This window comes from Callorhinus ursinus, unplaced genomic scaffold (genome assembly GCF_003265705.2).
Source record: "Callorhinus ursinus isolate GAN/ISIS: 27379988/994484 unplaced genomic scaffold, GSC_fseal_2.0 scaffold73, whole genome shotgun sequence".
Classification (NCBI taxonomy): Eukaryota; Metazoa; Chordata; class Mammalia; order Carnivora; family Otariidae; genus Callorhinus; species Callorhinus ursinus.
Genome location: NW_027397135.1, coordinates 5,426,544 through 5,443,420, shown reverse-complemented (window position 1 = coordinate 5,443,420; position 16,877 = coordinate 5,426,544). Strand labels below are relative to the sequence as shown.

General features: G+C 41.3%; 1 protein-coding gene across 2 annotated transcripts in view; it reads right to left on the bottom strand.

The window, feature by feature from the left end:
- Positions 1 to 4,438: 4,438 nt before the first annotated feature.
- BLVRA (biliverdin reductase A) overlaps positions 4,439 to 16,877 on the bottom strand; it is a 57,726-nt gene continuing 45,287 nt past the window's right edge. For both annotated transcript variants that reach the window (XM_073886886.1, XM_025853144.2), the window contains 3 exons: positions 12,195 to 12,302; positions 10,115 to 10,286; positions 4,439 to 4,817 (listed from right to left, as the gene is read on the bottom strand). In XM_073886886.1, the coding sequence (XP_073742987.1) occupies positions 4,559 to 4,817; positions 10,115 to 10,286; positions 12,195 to 12,302 (539 nt within the window). In that variant the 3' untranslated portion in view covers positions 4,439 to 4,558. The remainder of the gene's footprint in view (positions 4,818 to 10,114; positions 10,287 to 12,194; positions 12,303 to 16,877) is intronic.

The window sequence follows — 16,877 nt, the reverse complement described above, 5'->3', positions numbered from 1 at the left end:
GTTTGTTTCCTGAGATTAAGAATTCCTCATATCAGATCTGTATTTTTTAATTACTAAGCTTATCTTTGTCACATTAAACAGCAGGGCTGATTGTTGAGTTTATTTGAAAATAACAGCAAAAACTAATGATGTAATGTATATGGTGATTAACATAATAAAAAAATTAAAAAGAAAAAAAATAAAGTAACAGCAACTTTTCTGTGTGAGGCAGTTTATGCCAAAACATTTCCATTTGCTCCCAAGTATAATTTGCAATGATATCAGGTCTATAAGCAGCTGAAGAAACCAGAGAAATGTTACAAGACTTCAAAGGAATTTAGGACGTTAAGTTCATTCAATGTCTTGCATTTCACTAGTCATTTAAAGTTCAGAAACCCCTTCACAAACCTGTAGATCAGGACTTCAGTGCATTTTTTAGGAAGGCTTTCCTAACTTCTTGCCTAGAAAAACCCTCCCTAGTACAAGATTTTTAAAATCCACTTCTTAACATTTTTCATAGTTGTGCTTTAACTTTTATTATTTGAGTAACATTTTTCTTCCTTACTAGTCCACAAGCTCCAAGAGACTGATATGCACATGAGTCACCACGCAACCCTCTTAAAATACAGATTCTGGTTCAGTAGGTCTAAGGTGGGCCCGAGAATTTACATTTCTAACAAGTTTCCAGGCCAAGCCAAAGCCAAGGGTGCTGGCCAGCAGACCCTATTTTGAGTGTCAAGGACTTAGCTGTCTGGGATCTCTTACTCCCCTCTTCCCATTAAATCCCTGTTAATTACTTTTGCAGAGAGATGTGCCCATTTTTTTTTCCCCTTTCAACCCATCCACCTAGGTCCCCAAGGCTTCCTCTTCTATTACAGTCCCCCCTCCTCCATCTCCAACATCAACTCTATTAATAGACTGGCTTAGCAGGGACTTTCCCAAAAAGAAGCCTCCTCTTGAGGAGCTCTAGTGTCATTGACTAAAATGTTTTTTTTTTTTTTCCACTTGATTCCTTCAGACCATAAGGAGAGAATTTACTGTTGGTATTTAAGGGACCAGCAAGGAATATTCCCTTTTCTCCTTTCCAATTCTGGGGGCCAATTCAGCTATAAATGCAGGAGAGGGATGAAATTTTTTTAAGTCAGTTTTATTATGATAAAGCTGATTGGGGAATGTGGCTGGGGTCTATAGCCAAAAAGGTTTGCTACTCTGTCCTCTCTTAGAGTAACTTAACTTTCTTTCCAAGCCTCAGGCCACCCCACTGCAGCGGAACAGCCTACCCCTGTCACCTACCACATGGACAGAGAACTCAGGGACACCTAGAGGGTGACTGGGCTTTGTTGCTTAGTCTCTTTCTCAGCTTTACCGCTAAGGCAGGTTGCTCCTACCATAGAACTGGGGGGTGAGGAGCAGAGAGGGATCAAGGGCACTACTGTTATTTTCCTCCTGGAAGACCCCCTAACACTTACAAACATAGTGGGATAAAATACAGGTACAGTCCAAGACCTCCTAGCACTTACAAGTACAGTGGGATAAAGGGCTTTTTCTAGTTGGACAGAAGGCCAAGTTTGTTCTGAAATCTCAGACCTCAAATCCCCCCTTTCCCACTAAGCCTTCTAAGGAAGTCAAGACAGCCTTAAGACAAGGAAGAAAGCAAAGGTCACCATATTTCGGGTACTTTATACAAATGGCAACGGATGCCTGCAGCTTTATGTCAGTGAAACCCTGGAAGAGTTAGGATTGGGGGGGTTGGCCTTCAGAGGAAGGAGTATTCGGGAAATGCTGCAGTGGGGGAGTGCCAAGAGGGCTCCAGCAGCCCCAAAGGAACAGGAGGGCAGTTGTAGACAGCAGAGTAAGAAGGACTGCTTGCTGCTCCATGACGTGGATGGAACTAAATGGTAGTATGCTAAGCAAAATAAGCCAGGCAGAGAAAGACAACTACCATATTTCACTCATATGTGGAGTGTAAGAAACAAAACAGATGAACATAGGGGAAGGGAAGGAAAAATAAAATAAGGTTAAAATAGAGAGGGAGGCAAACCACAGGAGACTTTTAAATACAGGGAACAAACTGAGGGTTGCTAGAGGGCAGGTGGGGGGGATGGGGTAACGGGGTGATGGGCATTAAGGAGGGCACTGGTTGTGATAAGCACTGCGTGTTGTATGCAACTGATGAATCACTAAATTCTACCCCTGGAACTATAATACAGTATGTTAACTAAATTGAATTTTTTTTTAAAGATTTTATTTGACAAGAGACAGCGAGAGAGGGAACACAAGCGGGTGGAGTGGGAGAGGGAGAAGGGAGAAGCAGGCTTCTCGCAGAGCGGGGAGCCCGATGCGGGGCTCGATCCCAGGACCCTGGGATCATGACCTGAGCCAAAGGCAGATGCTCAACCAACTGAGCCACCCAGGCGCCCCTAAACTGAATATAAATGTTTTTTTTAAAGAAAGGACTGCTTCTCCATCTCTCCAGGTTCTGTTTTCTCCTAGCTCCCCTTCCTTCTCCTTCTACAATTCTTGCCAATTCGTAAAACTAATGGATGTTTCCATTTTTAATCTCAAGAAACAAGCTTGAGATGAGTAGTCATCAGTTAGTAACTACATATCCCATGACAAAGGCTATGACCAAACTTCAGTCAGGCTCCTCAGAACCCTCTTCTCAACTAGGCCTTGACCTTTGGATTTCCATGTCTGTCTTTGCATCGCCTAACTTAGCAAAAATCCTACAAAGTCCGTTCTGTAAGAATCCCTAACCTCAAAATCCAACCAGATCCCTCATCCCGCACTCCTGGTATCTGATCATGCTGACCTGTCTTCAACAAGAACCTCATCAAGTTAGTTTAAACAGAATCCCCTCACCCTTGATGTTTCCTCTTAGTAATTTTCCATCCCCTGACCCCCACCGTGCCCCTTGGCTATAAATCCCCCACTTGTCCCTGTTGTATTTGGAACTGGGCCTGGTTCTGTACTGAGGTCTGTTTTCCTCTTTTGCAGGAATCTTGAATAAAACTGGTTTATACCACTTTATAGCTCTGGTTTTAATACCCATCTCCACCTCTAATATCAAATATGGCCAATATTTTTGAAACAGCAGAGTTATCAGGCCCAAATGGGAGATGCTATTGCACTACACTTTAATCATATTTGATATTTGCCTCATGCTCGATGCTGTACAAAAACAGATATAATATTTCCTGGCCTCAAGGGATATTCGATGTGAATAATAAAACAAGAGAACCAATTGACCACTATTTATTAAATTGTTTTACATGGCAAATAAAGGAAGAACCTCAAGGATTTTTGTCTGTTATATTTAAATTAATATATCTGCCTGCTTTACCTTGTGGTATATGGTGATAGAATAATAGACATCAAGGTAGAAAATAGAGTGCTGACTTCAATGACTGCCTAGCTCCTGAACTGATTAAAGCTCACAGTGGGGTGGCAGTAGGTACAAAGCAAGAGGGAGACATTTACAAAGGCAAGAAATCTAAAACAGGCTTTGCGGAAAATGCAACAGGACCACCAATGAAAGGAAAAAGCAGGTCTGCATCAAGGTCAGCACTCTCTCAACAGGAGCAGTGAGTCTAGGTAAGTCAAGGGCTGCAACTATGAACACAGTTGTTGGGTCTCAACTGGATGCCTCCTCCTTGGTCTCCAGTATCATCTCCTCCTGGCAGCCTTCCGAGGGCTTTACCTAAATTGGAAACCTGACCACACCACTCCCCCTTTAAATAACACTCTTTAATGCCTCTGCACTGCCTAATAAATAAGACCCCAGCTCCTTCACCTGACTTATAGGGATCCCACAATCGGATTTACCTCTCTGGGACTCCCTCCTCCAGACACAATGCTCCAGCAACACTGTTCCAGGGTACTCACCAGGCTGTTTCTCACTTCCTTCACTTTGCTCAGGTCAGTCCTCTGCCAGAAAAGCCCTCCTCTGACCATTACACAGCTAACCTAGTTATCAAGATCTGGTTTGTAGGCTTTTCCCTCAACCTTCCTCCAGGTGACCGGGGGCATATCTCTTTTACCGGACCTATGACATTACAATGACTGGTTGGCGTGACTTGCTTCCTTTTGACACGGTGAGTTATCAAGGGCAGTGGCTACGTCTTACTCATTTTTAGAATCCCCAGCACCTACCATAGTCATCCAGTGAAAGTTTGCTGAGGGAAATAAAATTCCTTAATGCAGGGAGGCTCCAATACACTATTTTGCACGAGTGGGGTTTAAAGGCTGGTTCTGCTCTTTACTATCTGGGTGATTCAGACAAGATTTTCCAATGTACTAATGAAAACAAACCTCTAATACCCATCTGATAGGGCTGTTGGGAAGAGTAAATGAAATCAGGCATATGAAGCATTTAGCTCAGTTCAACCAAGCGTAGTTCTTTCCTCATCCCTACAACACCTGCCCCCAACTCCCAAATATCACTCCCAACACAGCTCGGGACAGTAAACAAAGCCTGTTTACCCAGTATATGTTTAATTGTAAGAATCGAGATAAAGGTCAACTCTTAATAAAAAGGAAACTATAGTCCCATCTGAGAAGTGCCGCGTGCATTCTTCTCTTACTTCTTTGAGGAGCAGTACTTCTGGATTTCTTCTGCGAGCCACAGGCAATGCAGGATGCGCTTCTGTTCAGCAGCTAGTTCCTTTTCAGAGAACTGGCCCAGGAGTTTCTGGACAAATATATTTTGATCTTTCAGAAAAATATTCTTATTGACTCCGACATTTGGCATATTCTCCAGAGACCCAGATTTAAAATGGAAGCTTAAATGTCGGTTCCGTTTTAGACCGGGCCCTTTCTCTTCAATCCATGTGAGTGGACTGTGAAGACAAAAATCATAAATGTCAGAGATTACAAGGAGGGCAAGCGGATGTTTGCTGGCACCCGAGAATCCGGTAACAGGCTTTCATTGTGCACCCACCTTCCCTGAAGCTGCTGCTCAATGGAGTGGCTCAGGTGGCATCTTGACCTCCACCAGCCTCCCAAAGGCCTTGGGTGATTGTTCCCAACTTTACTGCCAAACAGTCCTTCATCAAATTTTGCCATCAGGCAAGGGAATTCATTCAATGATTTTTGTGGGAACATCGGTTTGTTTGTTTTTTCCTTTTGCCACTGGCTTATGCATAACTTTTTAAAAAAGTTTTTATTTTAATACCAGTTAGTTAATATACAGTATTAGATTAGTTTCTGGTGTACAATATAGCGATTCAACAATTCTATACATCACCCGGTGCTCATCACAACATCCTTCATCCCCATCACCTGTTTAACCCATTCCCGCAACCCCCTTCTCTTCTCTTTCTCTCATTTGTTTTTATCCTGAGTCTCATAGATACAGAGAGCCAGATAAGGGCTACAGGCAATCCATGCACCACCTGAGATTTGTGTGCAAAACTGTTTTTTCCATGTGTATGTGAATTTTAATGGAAAGAAGTGCTTTCATCACATTCTCAAAGAAGTCTATGAGTCCAACGCACATGGCAGAAAACACCAGTGTATCCCTGCTGATTAACAAAGCACCGGTTTCTGTTTCAAAATCTGCCTCCCTCCAACTTCCTGCTAAGGTCAGCACTCACAAAAATCTAAAATCCAAATAGGACAGGCTCCACTTCTGTAAAGTCCCTCCTTTCTCTAGGATTATCTTTTCTGTCTTTTTAGCAGGTCAGAGCTGTGGTATCTGCTTAGTGAAACATGGAGAAACCTCCTAGGTAGGCTCTGACCTAAAGTAAGAAGCTTCATTGAATAACATGACAGAAAAAACATAAAATCTGCTTTTAAAAATACATTCTAAAAGCAATACGGCATTGAATTTAGGGATGTTCTAAATGAAAAAAAATTCCGCAGTTCTTTCACCTAAATAAAAGAATCTTCAACTTGAGACAATCCTTTCGGATTTTTGCCTATTGGCATACAAATCAAAGTATAGGTAATTTTTGATTATGCTGCTTTTACTTATTTTAAAATATTTGTATGATCCTATAGTGTTGTTTTATTTTTGTCTGCATACCATGCACAATTGATTATATAATTTAATACTTTATTATTGCCAAATATTTAAGCCTCTTTCCAATTTTAAATTAATATGGATACTCTGCATTCAACATTTCCACACATATATACTCGCATATATAGTTTTCCCCTCTTCTTCTTAGAACAAAGTTCTGGCTTGTGGTTGGCCTCTGGCTACCTCTCTTTGCTTTCCCCTCCCTTTTCTTTTCCTAAAGGGATGAGTCAGGGTGAAGGACAGAGTAATTTTGTTGGGACTACTGTGCTAACTGATAAAGTTTTCAGTGTGAACACGGAAGGTGTTAAATCTTGAGTACACTTAAAGTTTTCTAGCCTTTTCCTCCCCTGCCACCATTCCTCAAATTTCCTCTCTCCTGTTCCTTTGGGCTGCAACAGGTCAGGCCTGGGGTGGGCAGGTTAGACCAGTGTCACTAAGGAAGAAGGGAAGCTACCTTTTGGGTTTTTCTGCCTCTAGACTGATGGTCCCTGATCAAGCTTAAGATTTAGGTGTGAGGTTACAGGAAAAGGACCCAAGCAGGTCCCTTAAGAATGTTTTGGGTGTTGGAGGGAGCTCAGGGCTGCCTTCAACCTCGGTAAAGGAATCCTCCCCTTTGGCTAACCTAGCTTACCAAGACTTACACTAGAGTGTGGAGGTGTATGTTTAAGAGGAAAAGATCTGAAGTACATAAAGGGGGAGCCATGCCAATAGCCATATATGTAGGGAGACATCAAGGGAAATGCTGATAGAATAACTTCCTTATTTTGTGGTCCTATCTGCTAAAAACTTGAAAAGTCCCAGTTTCCTAACCTCCTAGTCATGTATTTAAGTGAGGATACTGAATGTTGGCACTTTACTGCCAACTGAATGGAGTAGGGCTGAGGATGGCCCTGGTCCACTCAAGTTCTGAGCTTGGACAACACTAAGCTCCAGACATCCCAAACAAAAACACAAGCTTTAAACTCACAGACAACTTCTCCACTCTTCCTCTCTGTGAAACCTTCATTTGCAAATATTTGTATTTGCCAACTTGGGCATGGACTACCTACAAAAAAGGCCTTTTACTGCTCACCTTCTCCAGGGAGGTGTTCAGCCACATACACATCCCTAGTATCAGCATGTGTTTGCAAGCCCGGTGGAGGTGGTGATTTCTAACACTGCTCTCCCCAGGCCCTGAAGGATGAGCAGGCAGGGGAATGCATGGCTTCGACACTATTCCTAGAAGCTGGCTTCAACAGGAGAGCTGAAACTTGTAACTCTCCTATATACTGATTAGCCACGTAAGATTTGGATTAAAAAAGTATTTTTGTTATTTTTATAACGTGTGAAAACTGCTGGTAAGTAAGATGGAAACAACATGGGCTGGAGAATCAGCTACACGGGAATTTCCTGGATGACTTGGGATCTAAGACAGTGACACCTGCCTCGCCGGCAGGTGAGAACCACCATAAGGGAAAGACAAGGCCTGGTGTGTTTTCTAGGATACAACTCTCTCGTGCCCTTCCCATGCACTTTTGGGGAGAAGCTGTGCCAATCTGGGGACAGGAGACAGGCTGCCTAAGTGTGATTCTCACACAGTTCGTGCCCTTAGCAAGTTTCTTAACCGCTCTGAGCCTCAGTTTCCCAGGTGATAGTAATAACACCCACTTCAGAGAGTTGGTATAAAGATTATGAGAAAATCCTCGTTAAAGGGCTATGTGCCTCACACATAACAAGCACTCAATAAACATTCACTAACCCTAGCATTGGCACAACGGGGATTCAAGTAATGATCTCGGTCGTGCTAGTCCTTTTATTGTAACTTTTCAAGATCATGCCTCCTCTCCTCCCCGACCCCAGCTATGGTTCTGCTCTATTCTACTGTGTTGTTTGAAGGTAGTTATAACTTAAATTGTGTCTGGAAACAACTGGCAGAGTTTCCTAATGTGTAGTAATAACCCTAGAAGGACATCTTCTTGTAGCTTTAAGAAAATGTGGCCTGCAGACTGAGACAAGGTTTGGGGGAGAGAGAAAAGAAGCCCACAGATCCCAAGCATTCCTCCCGGCTAGAAGCCAAGACTGCATTCACAGGATAAGATAGCTTTTCTTTATCACAGGGCACACTACACCAAGGGCTGTGTAAGCCAAGCAGGGACCCATTTGCTTTGAGGAGCTGCAATTCAGCCAAGTTTTCTATCCTGGAAGTTATTAAAATGATTCATGTATGAATGAGTGATAGCCTGTAAATCAAAAAATTCATATTCAGGTCAGACAAAGAATCTAAGAGACAGTAGTTAAATTAGTAAACTACTAAAACGAAGGTGTTCAATCTATCATCTAAAAATTTTTGGTTATGACTCAGATTTTTAAAAATAAACGATCTTTACAAACTCGTATCAAAAAGTTGGTCTCACTTCTTAAATATTCATTTCCATGGCTAGTTTTTTGTTTAACTGAGGTATCGTTGACATTTAACATTGTACTAGTTTCAGCCCACAGCTAGTTTTTTTTTTTAAGATTTTTATTTATTTGTTTATTTATTTGAGAGAGAGAGCGTGAGCAGGGGAAAGGGCAGAGGGAGAGGGAGAAGCAGGCTCCCCACTGAGCCAGCTGGGAGCCCGAGGTGGGGCTCGATCCCAGAACTCCAGGATCATGACCTGAGCCGAAGGCAGATGCTTAACCGACTGAGCCACCCAGGCACCCAGCCCACAGCTAGTTTTAAAAGCACACAGGCTTTAAAACATTTCATAATGTGATGACAAAAATTAACATTAATGCTGTTTATTCACTGCTTTAACACTGAATACAAATAAGTTTGAGATATTCAAAATACTCTGATCCACCTAAACAGTGAACATGAATAAGAAGTGTATCACTTTCCCTATGCAGTTGTGGTCGTGTGAGATTAAAAGTACAATCTGTGAAGTAGAAAGTATTATATGAAATTAAGAATTTATTATAATATGATGTTTGCCATCTGCCCCAACCCCTCACCTGATGCTTGCCTCCCCTTTGCAATAATGCAAGTCAGTCTCTGCTTCCCTCACATCTTGTTTCCTGTCTGACTCCTACTCAAATTTCAAGACTGAGCAAAGCACCTTTTCCTCTGAAAAGCATGACCTGACTTCTCCAGGTTCCCCTTTCCTCTGCTCCTGCAGCACCTTAAGCGACCTTTAGCTCTGCCTACAGGAGACTGCACCTGTCTGTGGGGATGGTCGGACCATAGCTGCAATTCTAACACAATGCTGGTGGTCAGAGCCAGGGTCTACCAGTGCGATTCCTCCAAATGCAGCACTTCGAAGCTCTGCATACTTGACCTTCATCTGTGACTTCTGCCTTTCCCTTGCAAAGAGGAAACTCCTCAAATGGTCATAGATCAGGCTTCATTCAGGAACTCAAATACTTTTCTCTTTTTGTAAATGCCCACCTGTTTCTTTTATTATCAAGAGACCCACCTACCTGGGAACACATATAGAAACACCACAAAACACTTGCTGTTTTAAATATTTTACAGAGCCTAAGTGCTTTTTAAGGAAAACTATGAATGTGCTTTTGTTTTAAAAGCCTTGGTATAAAAAATAAAGAATTAGAACATTTTGGGAACAGTATGACAGTATGATATAAAGCTGAGAAACAAAACTTTAAATTTTGGTCACTGAGGGATGAGATAATTGGCCATGTGATAATAAACAAGCAGGGTAAAATGTCAACGGCAAGATCTGGGTAGTAATTTGGGTATGCACGGCAAAATTCTTCCAACTTCACATACTGTATGTCTGAAACTTTCATAATGAAATGCTGGAAAACATTCGGGTCACGGAGGTAACTGGATTTCTGCTACCACCTCTGGTACTGCTTACTTGTGTGGCTTACACAACCTGCCCAAATTCTGTAAGCCTCTATTTACTTCCTGGCCAGGGGCTCATGTTTGTCTTATTTACCTTCCAAGCTGCTGTGAGGATGAAATGAAGCAACATAAGTGAAATCGCAGCACCTCTTCTGTCTACAAAAGCAGACAGCCCTTCCAGAGTCAGGGGGTGGGGGTTTAGGCCCTCTGGGCTTTGTCTAGATTCTCCTTTGGGAACACAGGACAATGTCTTCAAGTTTCCTGCTCCTCAGTTTCTCGCAACCTACCGTTTGTTCTCTGTCTCCAAGCACACAGTCATTTTCATATATTGATCTTCCTTTCGCTCTTCCAAAGTGGCGGATACAAGCGAGAGCTCCCCAAACAGGGAGACCAGCCAGGTCAGGCGAGAAATGCCACTAAACGCAGGGAAGCCAAACCGCTCTTCTTCTAATGGGCTAGCTGCGGAGAATCACAAATACCATGGGAACTGGGAAGTAAGGTGGAGGGCAGAGGGAGGTTGTGGGCAGGGTGGCTGTGGTAGGGTGACCTTGCCTCCCCACGTGGTGTGCAAGATGACTCCGAATATTTAGGTGCCCGAATGAAAACTCTCATAAAAGCATCTCTCTTTTTTCTTGTTTATTTAATTCAATTTTGTTAGGAAAATAAGACCTTTTATTGGAAATAGTAGTCCATCTAGCCCACAGGATAATAAAAATATTTCAGGCTTCTAATATATATATATTAGATATACCCATATATGATGTATAGTTTACGTATAGTAAACACATGTACACTTATATATACAAACATCAACACCGTCTTCAGTCAGTGATTTAAAGAAGTCTTGTGCAAGAAGAAGAATCAAGGTATTTCAGCCCGAGTCTATATTCTGATAAATACCGTGTAACTATCTGTGTAAATGACAATAGGCTGAAGGCGCTGTGAGAGCTATGAAGGAAACAGCAATGCCTCCAAACTACGTCAATATCAATGGAAGTGATACAGTGTTGTGTTTTCTCAGTCTTCATAATCTCCTATATCAAAGCACATTCAAAAGAATATTTGTGTGAGAAATACATGTGGTCAAGATATTGCTCCTGACTGTCCCCGGCCCAAATTTTAAACACAATCCAAATTTAAAAGACTACATACCTGTTACATTGTTTATAAACCAATGATTTCTTATAAATTTGATACTGACTTCAAATTCATAATTATGCCTATGCTTTAAAAAAGTTAAGTTATAAATAAAAGCCAAGAAAATTATAAGTCTCATAGGCAACATGGTTTGGAAGTGCTAGGACCTAGGTATCGAACTCACAAAAGAAAGGTTTCCCCTCGGCCGATTACTGTTTGCTCTTATTGTTCAGAGAGGACACAGCGGCCATCAAATGTCTGAGCCATGAAGTCAGAGGCCTGAGCTCCAGCCTGGCCTGGCCACTTGGCTGTTTTTGTCAACTCTGTGAAGCTACTCACATCTCTGATCTTCCTTTTTTCCCCTGTATAATGGGGGTATAAATACCCACTTTATAGGACTGTCATATGAATTAACATGAATGAGTGCATGTCACATACTTAGCACAGTTCCTTGTATAGATTAGTGGTTATTATTTGTTACAACAACCCTATCATTAGTTTAAAGGATGAAGGTGGATTTCGAAATGATGTTCCACTGTTATTTCCTGGAAGTTCATGAGATGAATGGTTTTGCCACTTAACAATGCCTGGCCACGTCAGGGTTTTGCTTTCATAAGGAGAGCCCTCAGGAGAGGTGGCCCAGATACCCTAGCCAGATAAGGAGTCCATACAAAGGTCACCCCAAGAGCAGGAGCCTCAAGGATGCTCATTTCCTATTGCTAATGGAGCTACTCAAATAATGACCAATATAAATAATCAGATATACAGCAGGTCAAATATTCTGGCTGCAGCCAATGTCCTCGTTAACTTATTGGAGGAAGAAAGGGGCTACGCATATTGTTTGCTCTGCAAAGAGGATAAAAATGTTCTCTCCCCAAGAACCTGTCTCAGTCCATTTTGAACCTCCTACGGAAATATAATCTCCAATTTGTGAAGATTTAATAACCTACACCTAATAGGTTGGGATGGAAGCATTAGGAAATTTAAAATCTCTAACATACTTTTTACCTAAGGCCCACAAAAGCACTTAAATCTCATTTGAAGAAAGAAGAAAAATAGGTATTTTTATTGTTTGTGGCAGCATGGGAAGATAATATTAAATTGGCCTTCAGTCCGAGCGTCTTTAGCGAAAATGAATCCAAACTAACATCCTAGAGAACTATGAAAGAACCCAGTTAGCGTACCAGCCTCCCCCGTTCCACATGACCTGCAATCCCACCTCAAACTGACCTGTGAAGAGAAGAGAACCTTTCAGCAGGTCTTTCCCCACCACTTCTTTTTTCAGGAATGCAAACTCCTCCATCAAGAGTTCAACATGCTCCTCATGCAAGACCTTCCCTGTCATGACAAAAAATGGGAGTGAAAAAGGCAGTCATCATCAGCTGTGTATAGCTGTGCATCCCAGATTCTAGGTCTGTCTTCCCCCAGCACAGGGTACAGAGACCGCAGAACCACCCGTGGTACCCCTGCACCCTTACATACCCCAGCTGAAGGTGGTGCCAGTGCCAGGCTTGAAAGAGAAATCAAAATCTAAGAAAGCAAGATGGCATCCACCTGCCCCAAAGGCAAGAGGAGATCAGGGAAGTGTCTGAGCCGAGTGTTAAGTTCTCTTCTAGCCAGAAGGGGACAGCACAGCATAAAAATCTAAGAAACACGAAGACTAGGAACTGTGGGGACTGGAGAGGAGCTAAAATTAGACTATTTCAAAGAACTGGAAGAACCAAGTGATTTTTCTCAAATTACCCAGGTTGAAGGGAAGACAAACAATATATTCATAACCAAAATTTTGGATTATAAAATAAAGCTGTTAAAAAGTTTTGCTCTGGTGGCTTTTTCTTATTAGGCTAGAAGTTTCACAAAGTACCAGAACTATTTTCCCCCCTCTTTGATAGCTCTTTATTTTCAACTAGTCTCACATGTCTATTTTTCTCATATACATTCCCCCCATATTACTGACCTCTTTTGTTTTGTCCACAAAACAAAAACAAAACCACCAAGAAAAACTTAAAGTACAATTAAAGCTCTTTGGTTCAAGTATGCTTTGCTTAGCATTTCCCTTTTAATTTATTTTTGTATCTTTATGGCTTATTTACTACTTGTTATAAGTTTGTACCCTTAAACTTTATAAATATTACCCCCACACACATCCTATCCCTTGTTAATCACCATTTCATTGGGTTTTTTTACAGGTTTGACTTTCTAGACTCCACATATTAGTGATATCATATAGTACTTGCCTTTCTCTGACTTATCTTACTTAGCATATTCTGCTCAAGATATACCCATGCTGTTGTAAATGGCAGGACATCCTCCTTTCCCGTAACTGAATATTCCACTTCATGTATGTACCACACCTTTTTAAAATATTCATCTGTTGATGGGCATTTGGGTTGTTGCTATTGTGAGTAATGTGGTGATAAATGTGGGAGTGCATATATCTTATCAAAATCCCATTTTCATTTTCTTTGGATAAACACCCAGAAGTGAAATTGCTGGACTGTATGGTAGACCTATTTTTAATTTTTTGAGGAACCTCCATACTGTTTCCCACTAACAATGTATATGGACTATCCTCCTTTTCACCTTTTACCAGCACCTGTTGTCTCCTTTTTTCTTGCCATTCTAACAGGTGTGAGGTGATGGTAACTCACTGTGGTTTTATTTGCATTTTCCTGATGATGAGTGACATTGAGCATCTTTTCACATGCCTGCTGGCCATGCTGATACCCTCTCTGGAAAAAATATCTATTTAAGAACTATTTTGTGATTAAGTATAAAGTGTGTTTAAGATCTATACTTTCACATAAACACAGAGGGAAATCTGGGACACTGGGAGGTGCTCCTGGGATATTGGCCATTGTTTATCCCAGCTTCACAGAAAACTGCAGAATGGGGTGGGCTTGCTCTTGCACCTTATGAGGAAGCAGGCACATCGCCTGAATCTCCACAGAGCTAGGTGGGTGGGAGAGTGAGAGTCCTTCCGCCCACTACCTAGCCCATGAATATGGCAAAGAAAGCTTCTTACAATAAACAGAAGCTTCTCCCCTGTGGTGGTTTTATCCGTATTTACATGCCTATGAGGGGACTTGGGCATCTGGGAAGTTGGACCATGCTATATTCTCTCCAGAACTCGTTATATATTTCCATTTCTGTATTTCCATATCCCTGGTCATTAAAGAATTTTTTTATCTTTCAGATCGCCTGAGTAGCTCAGTTGGTTGAGTGTCTGACTCTTGATTTCAGCTCAGGTCATGATCTCAGTGTTGTGGGATTGAGCCCCACATTGGGCTCCATGCTCAGCGCAGAGTGTGCTTGAGATTCTCTCTCCCCACTTCGCTGCCCTCCCCCCCCACTCATGTTCTTTCTCTCTCTCTCTAAATAAATTAATTAAAATCTTAAAAAAAAGACTTTATCAAAGATGTGGCACACACACACACATATACACACACACACACACACACACACACACACACACACAATGGAATATTACTCAGCCATCAAAAAGGATGAAATCTTACCATTTACATCGACATGGATAGAACTGGAGGGAATTATTCTGAGTGAAATAAGCCCATCAGAGAAAGACAATTATCATATGGTTTCACTCATATGTGGAATGTAAGAAACAGCACAGAGGACCATAGGGGAAGGGAGGGAAAACTGAATGGGAAGAAATCAGAGAGGGAGACAAACCATAAGAGACTCTTAACTATGGGAAACAAACTGAAGGTTGCTGGAGGGGAGGTGGGTGGGGGGTGGGGTAACTGGGTGACCGGCATTAAGGAGGGCACATGATGTGATGAAAACTGGGTGTTATATGCAACTGATGAATTACTGAACTCTACATCTGAAACTACTGACGTACTATATGTTGGCTAATTGAATTTAAATAACAAATAAATAAATAAATAAAAGACTTTACCTTTCAACTGAATCTTTACTTATTTTTCTATCATTCACTCAATGATCTATTATGATAAACACATGTGGTAATTACAGCATACATACATACACACAGATTCATATACACATATTCCTAGATCTCTTTATTGATCACATCCAGAGTACAAATCTTGATATCAAAATAGAATTTACTGCACTGATGCTGGGAACCTAAACTGATGCAGCCACCATAGAAAAAAATATGGAGTTTCCTCCAAAAATTAAAACTACCACATGATCCAGCAATTCCACTACTGGGCATTTATCCAAAGCAAATGAAAACACTAATTCAAAAAGGTATCTGCACCCTCATGTTCACTGTAGTATTATTTACTAAGACATGGCAACAACCTGTCAACTGATGAATGAATGGACAGAGAAAATGTGACATAAATATACAATGGGATATTATTCAGCCATAAAGAAGAAGGTAATCTTACCATTTGCAACAAAATAGGTGGACCTTGAGGGCGTTATGCTAACTGAAATAAGTCAGAGAAAGACAGACAGCACATGATCTCACTTATATGTGGAATCTAAAAAACAAACAAACAAAAACAAAAAACCCCAGCAAACTGACAGATACAAACTGAGCAGATACAGAGAACAGGTTGGTGGCTGTAAGAGGTAGGGGTAGGGGCTGGGCAAAATAGGTGAAGGTAGTCAAAAGGTCCAAACTTCCAATTATAACTGGAATGATAATGTCATGGAAATATAATGTACAGCATAGTTACAATAGTTAGTATTGTACTATATACTTGCAAGATGCTAAGAGAAGTGATCTTAAAAGTTCTCATCACAAGAAAAAAAAACTGTGTGGTGATAAGTGTTAACTTATTGTGATGATCATTTTACAATATATATAAATATGGGATAATTACACTACATACCTGAAACTAATATAATGTTATGTGTCAGTTATATTTCAATTTAAAAATTAAATAAAAAAAACATTCACCACTAAATGAACCTTAGCTCCTTGGAGAAATGGCTAAGTGCACAGCTGAGGCAGAGAAAGCACACAATGAACACAAACCAGTTTATGCCGGAAAGCAAGGAACTGCTCAAAGAATAATGGAAATACGATTAAATGACACAAGAGCTAGCAATAAAAAGGTCCCCACTAATCATATATGAAACAATTTTAATATCAAAATAAATAAAGTAGATTATAATACATTTAATTAAAAAAAGAAGCCATGAATCAATCCATACTGATATAAATTCATAAATGAATAATAAGAAAGTGTGATAAATAATGGGTATTTATCAAGTTTCAAACTACCTCCCCACAAAATAATCATTAATACAAAGTGGGAAAAAGTAACTTTCAGTGTAGAAACCTGGCAGACACCACCTTAATCCTAGGATATAATTATGAATCGACAAATTGAATTGGATGCCACTTCTTTCACTTAGAAGAACACAGTATCAGAAAGATGGCGGAGGAGTAGGGGACCCTATTCCAACACTCCCCTGAATTTAGCTGGATATCTACCAAACCATTCTGAACAGCCACAAAATCAGCCTGAGATGTAAGAATATACATCGGGATCTCTACAAGCAGAAAAACATGACCTGTCCCCAGGTATGAAGCGCGGAGCTGTGATTCTGCGGGCAGACATTGGAAGATAAACAGAAAGGCGAGGGAGCCACCATAAGCTGGCGCTGGGAAGGTGAGATAACACGGGAATGCAAAAGCATCCTGCACTGCGGACCAGGCACAGACTCACAGACGGGTAGCAGCAGGGAAAGGACTTTAGTCCAGCCCCCAGACAGGATCCAGGAGCTGCAAGTGCGCACGCACGAACCAGGGGTGGCTCATGGTTTTAGAAGCACAAAGGGCAGAGATGTGCCCGGCCCTGGGATCGACCTATGGGAGTATTGCTGTGGGGCACACAACAGGGGAGGCTAAGGTTTTTAGCAGTGCATACAGACACAGAGACTATGAGTCCTGGAGAGCTGAGTGGA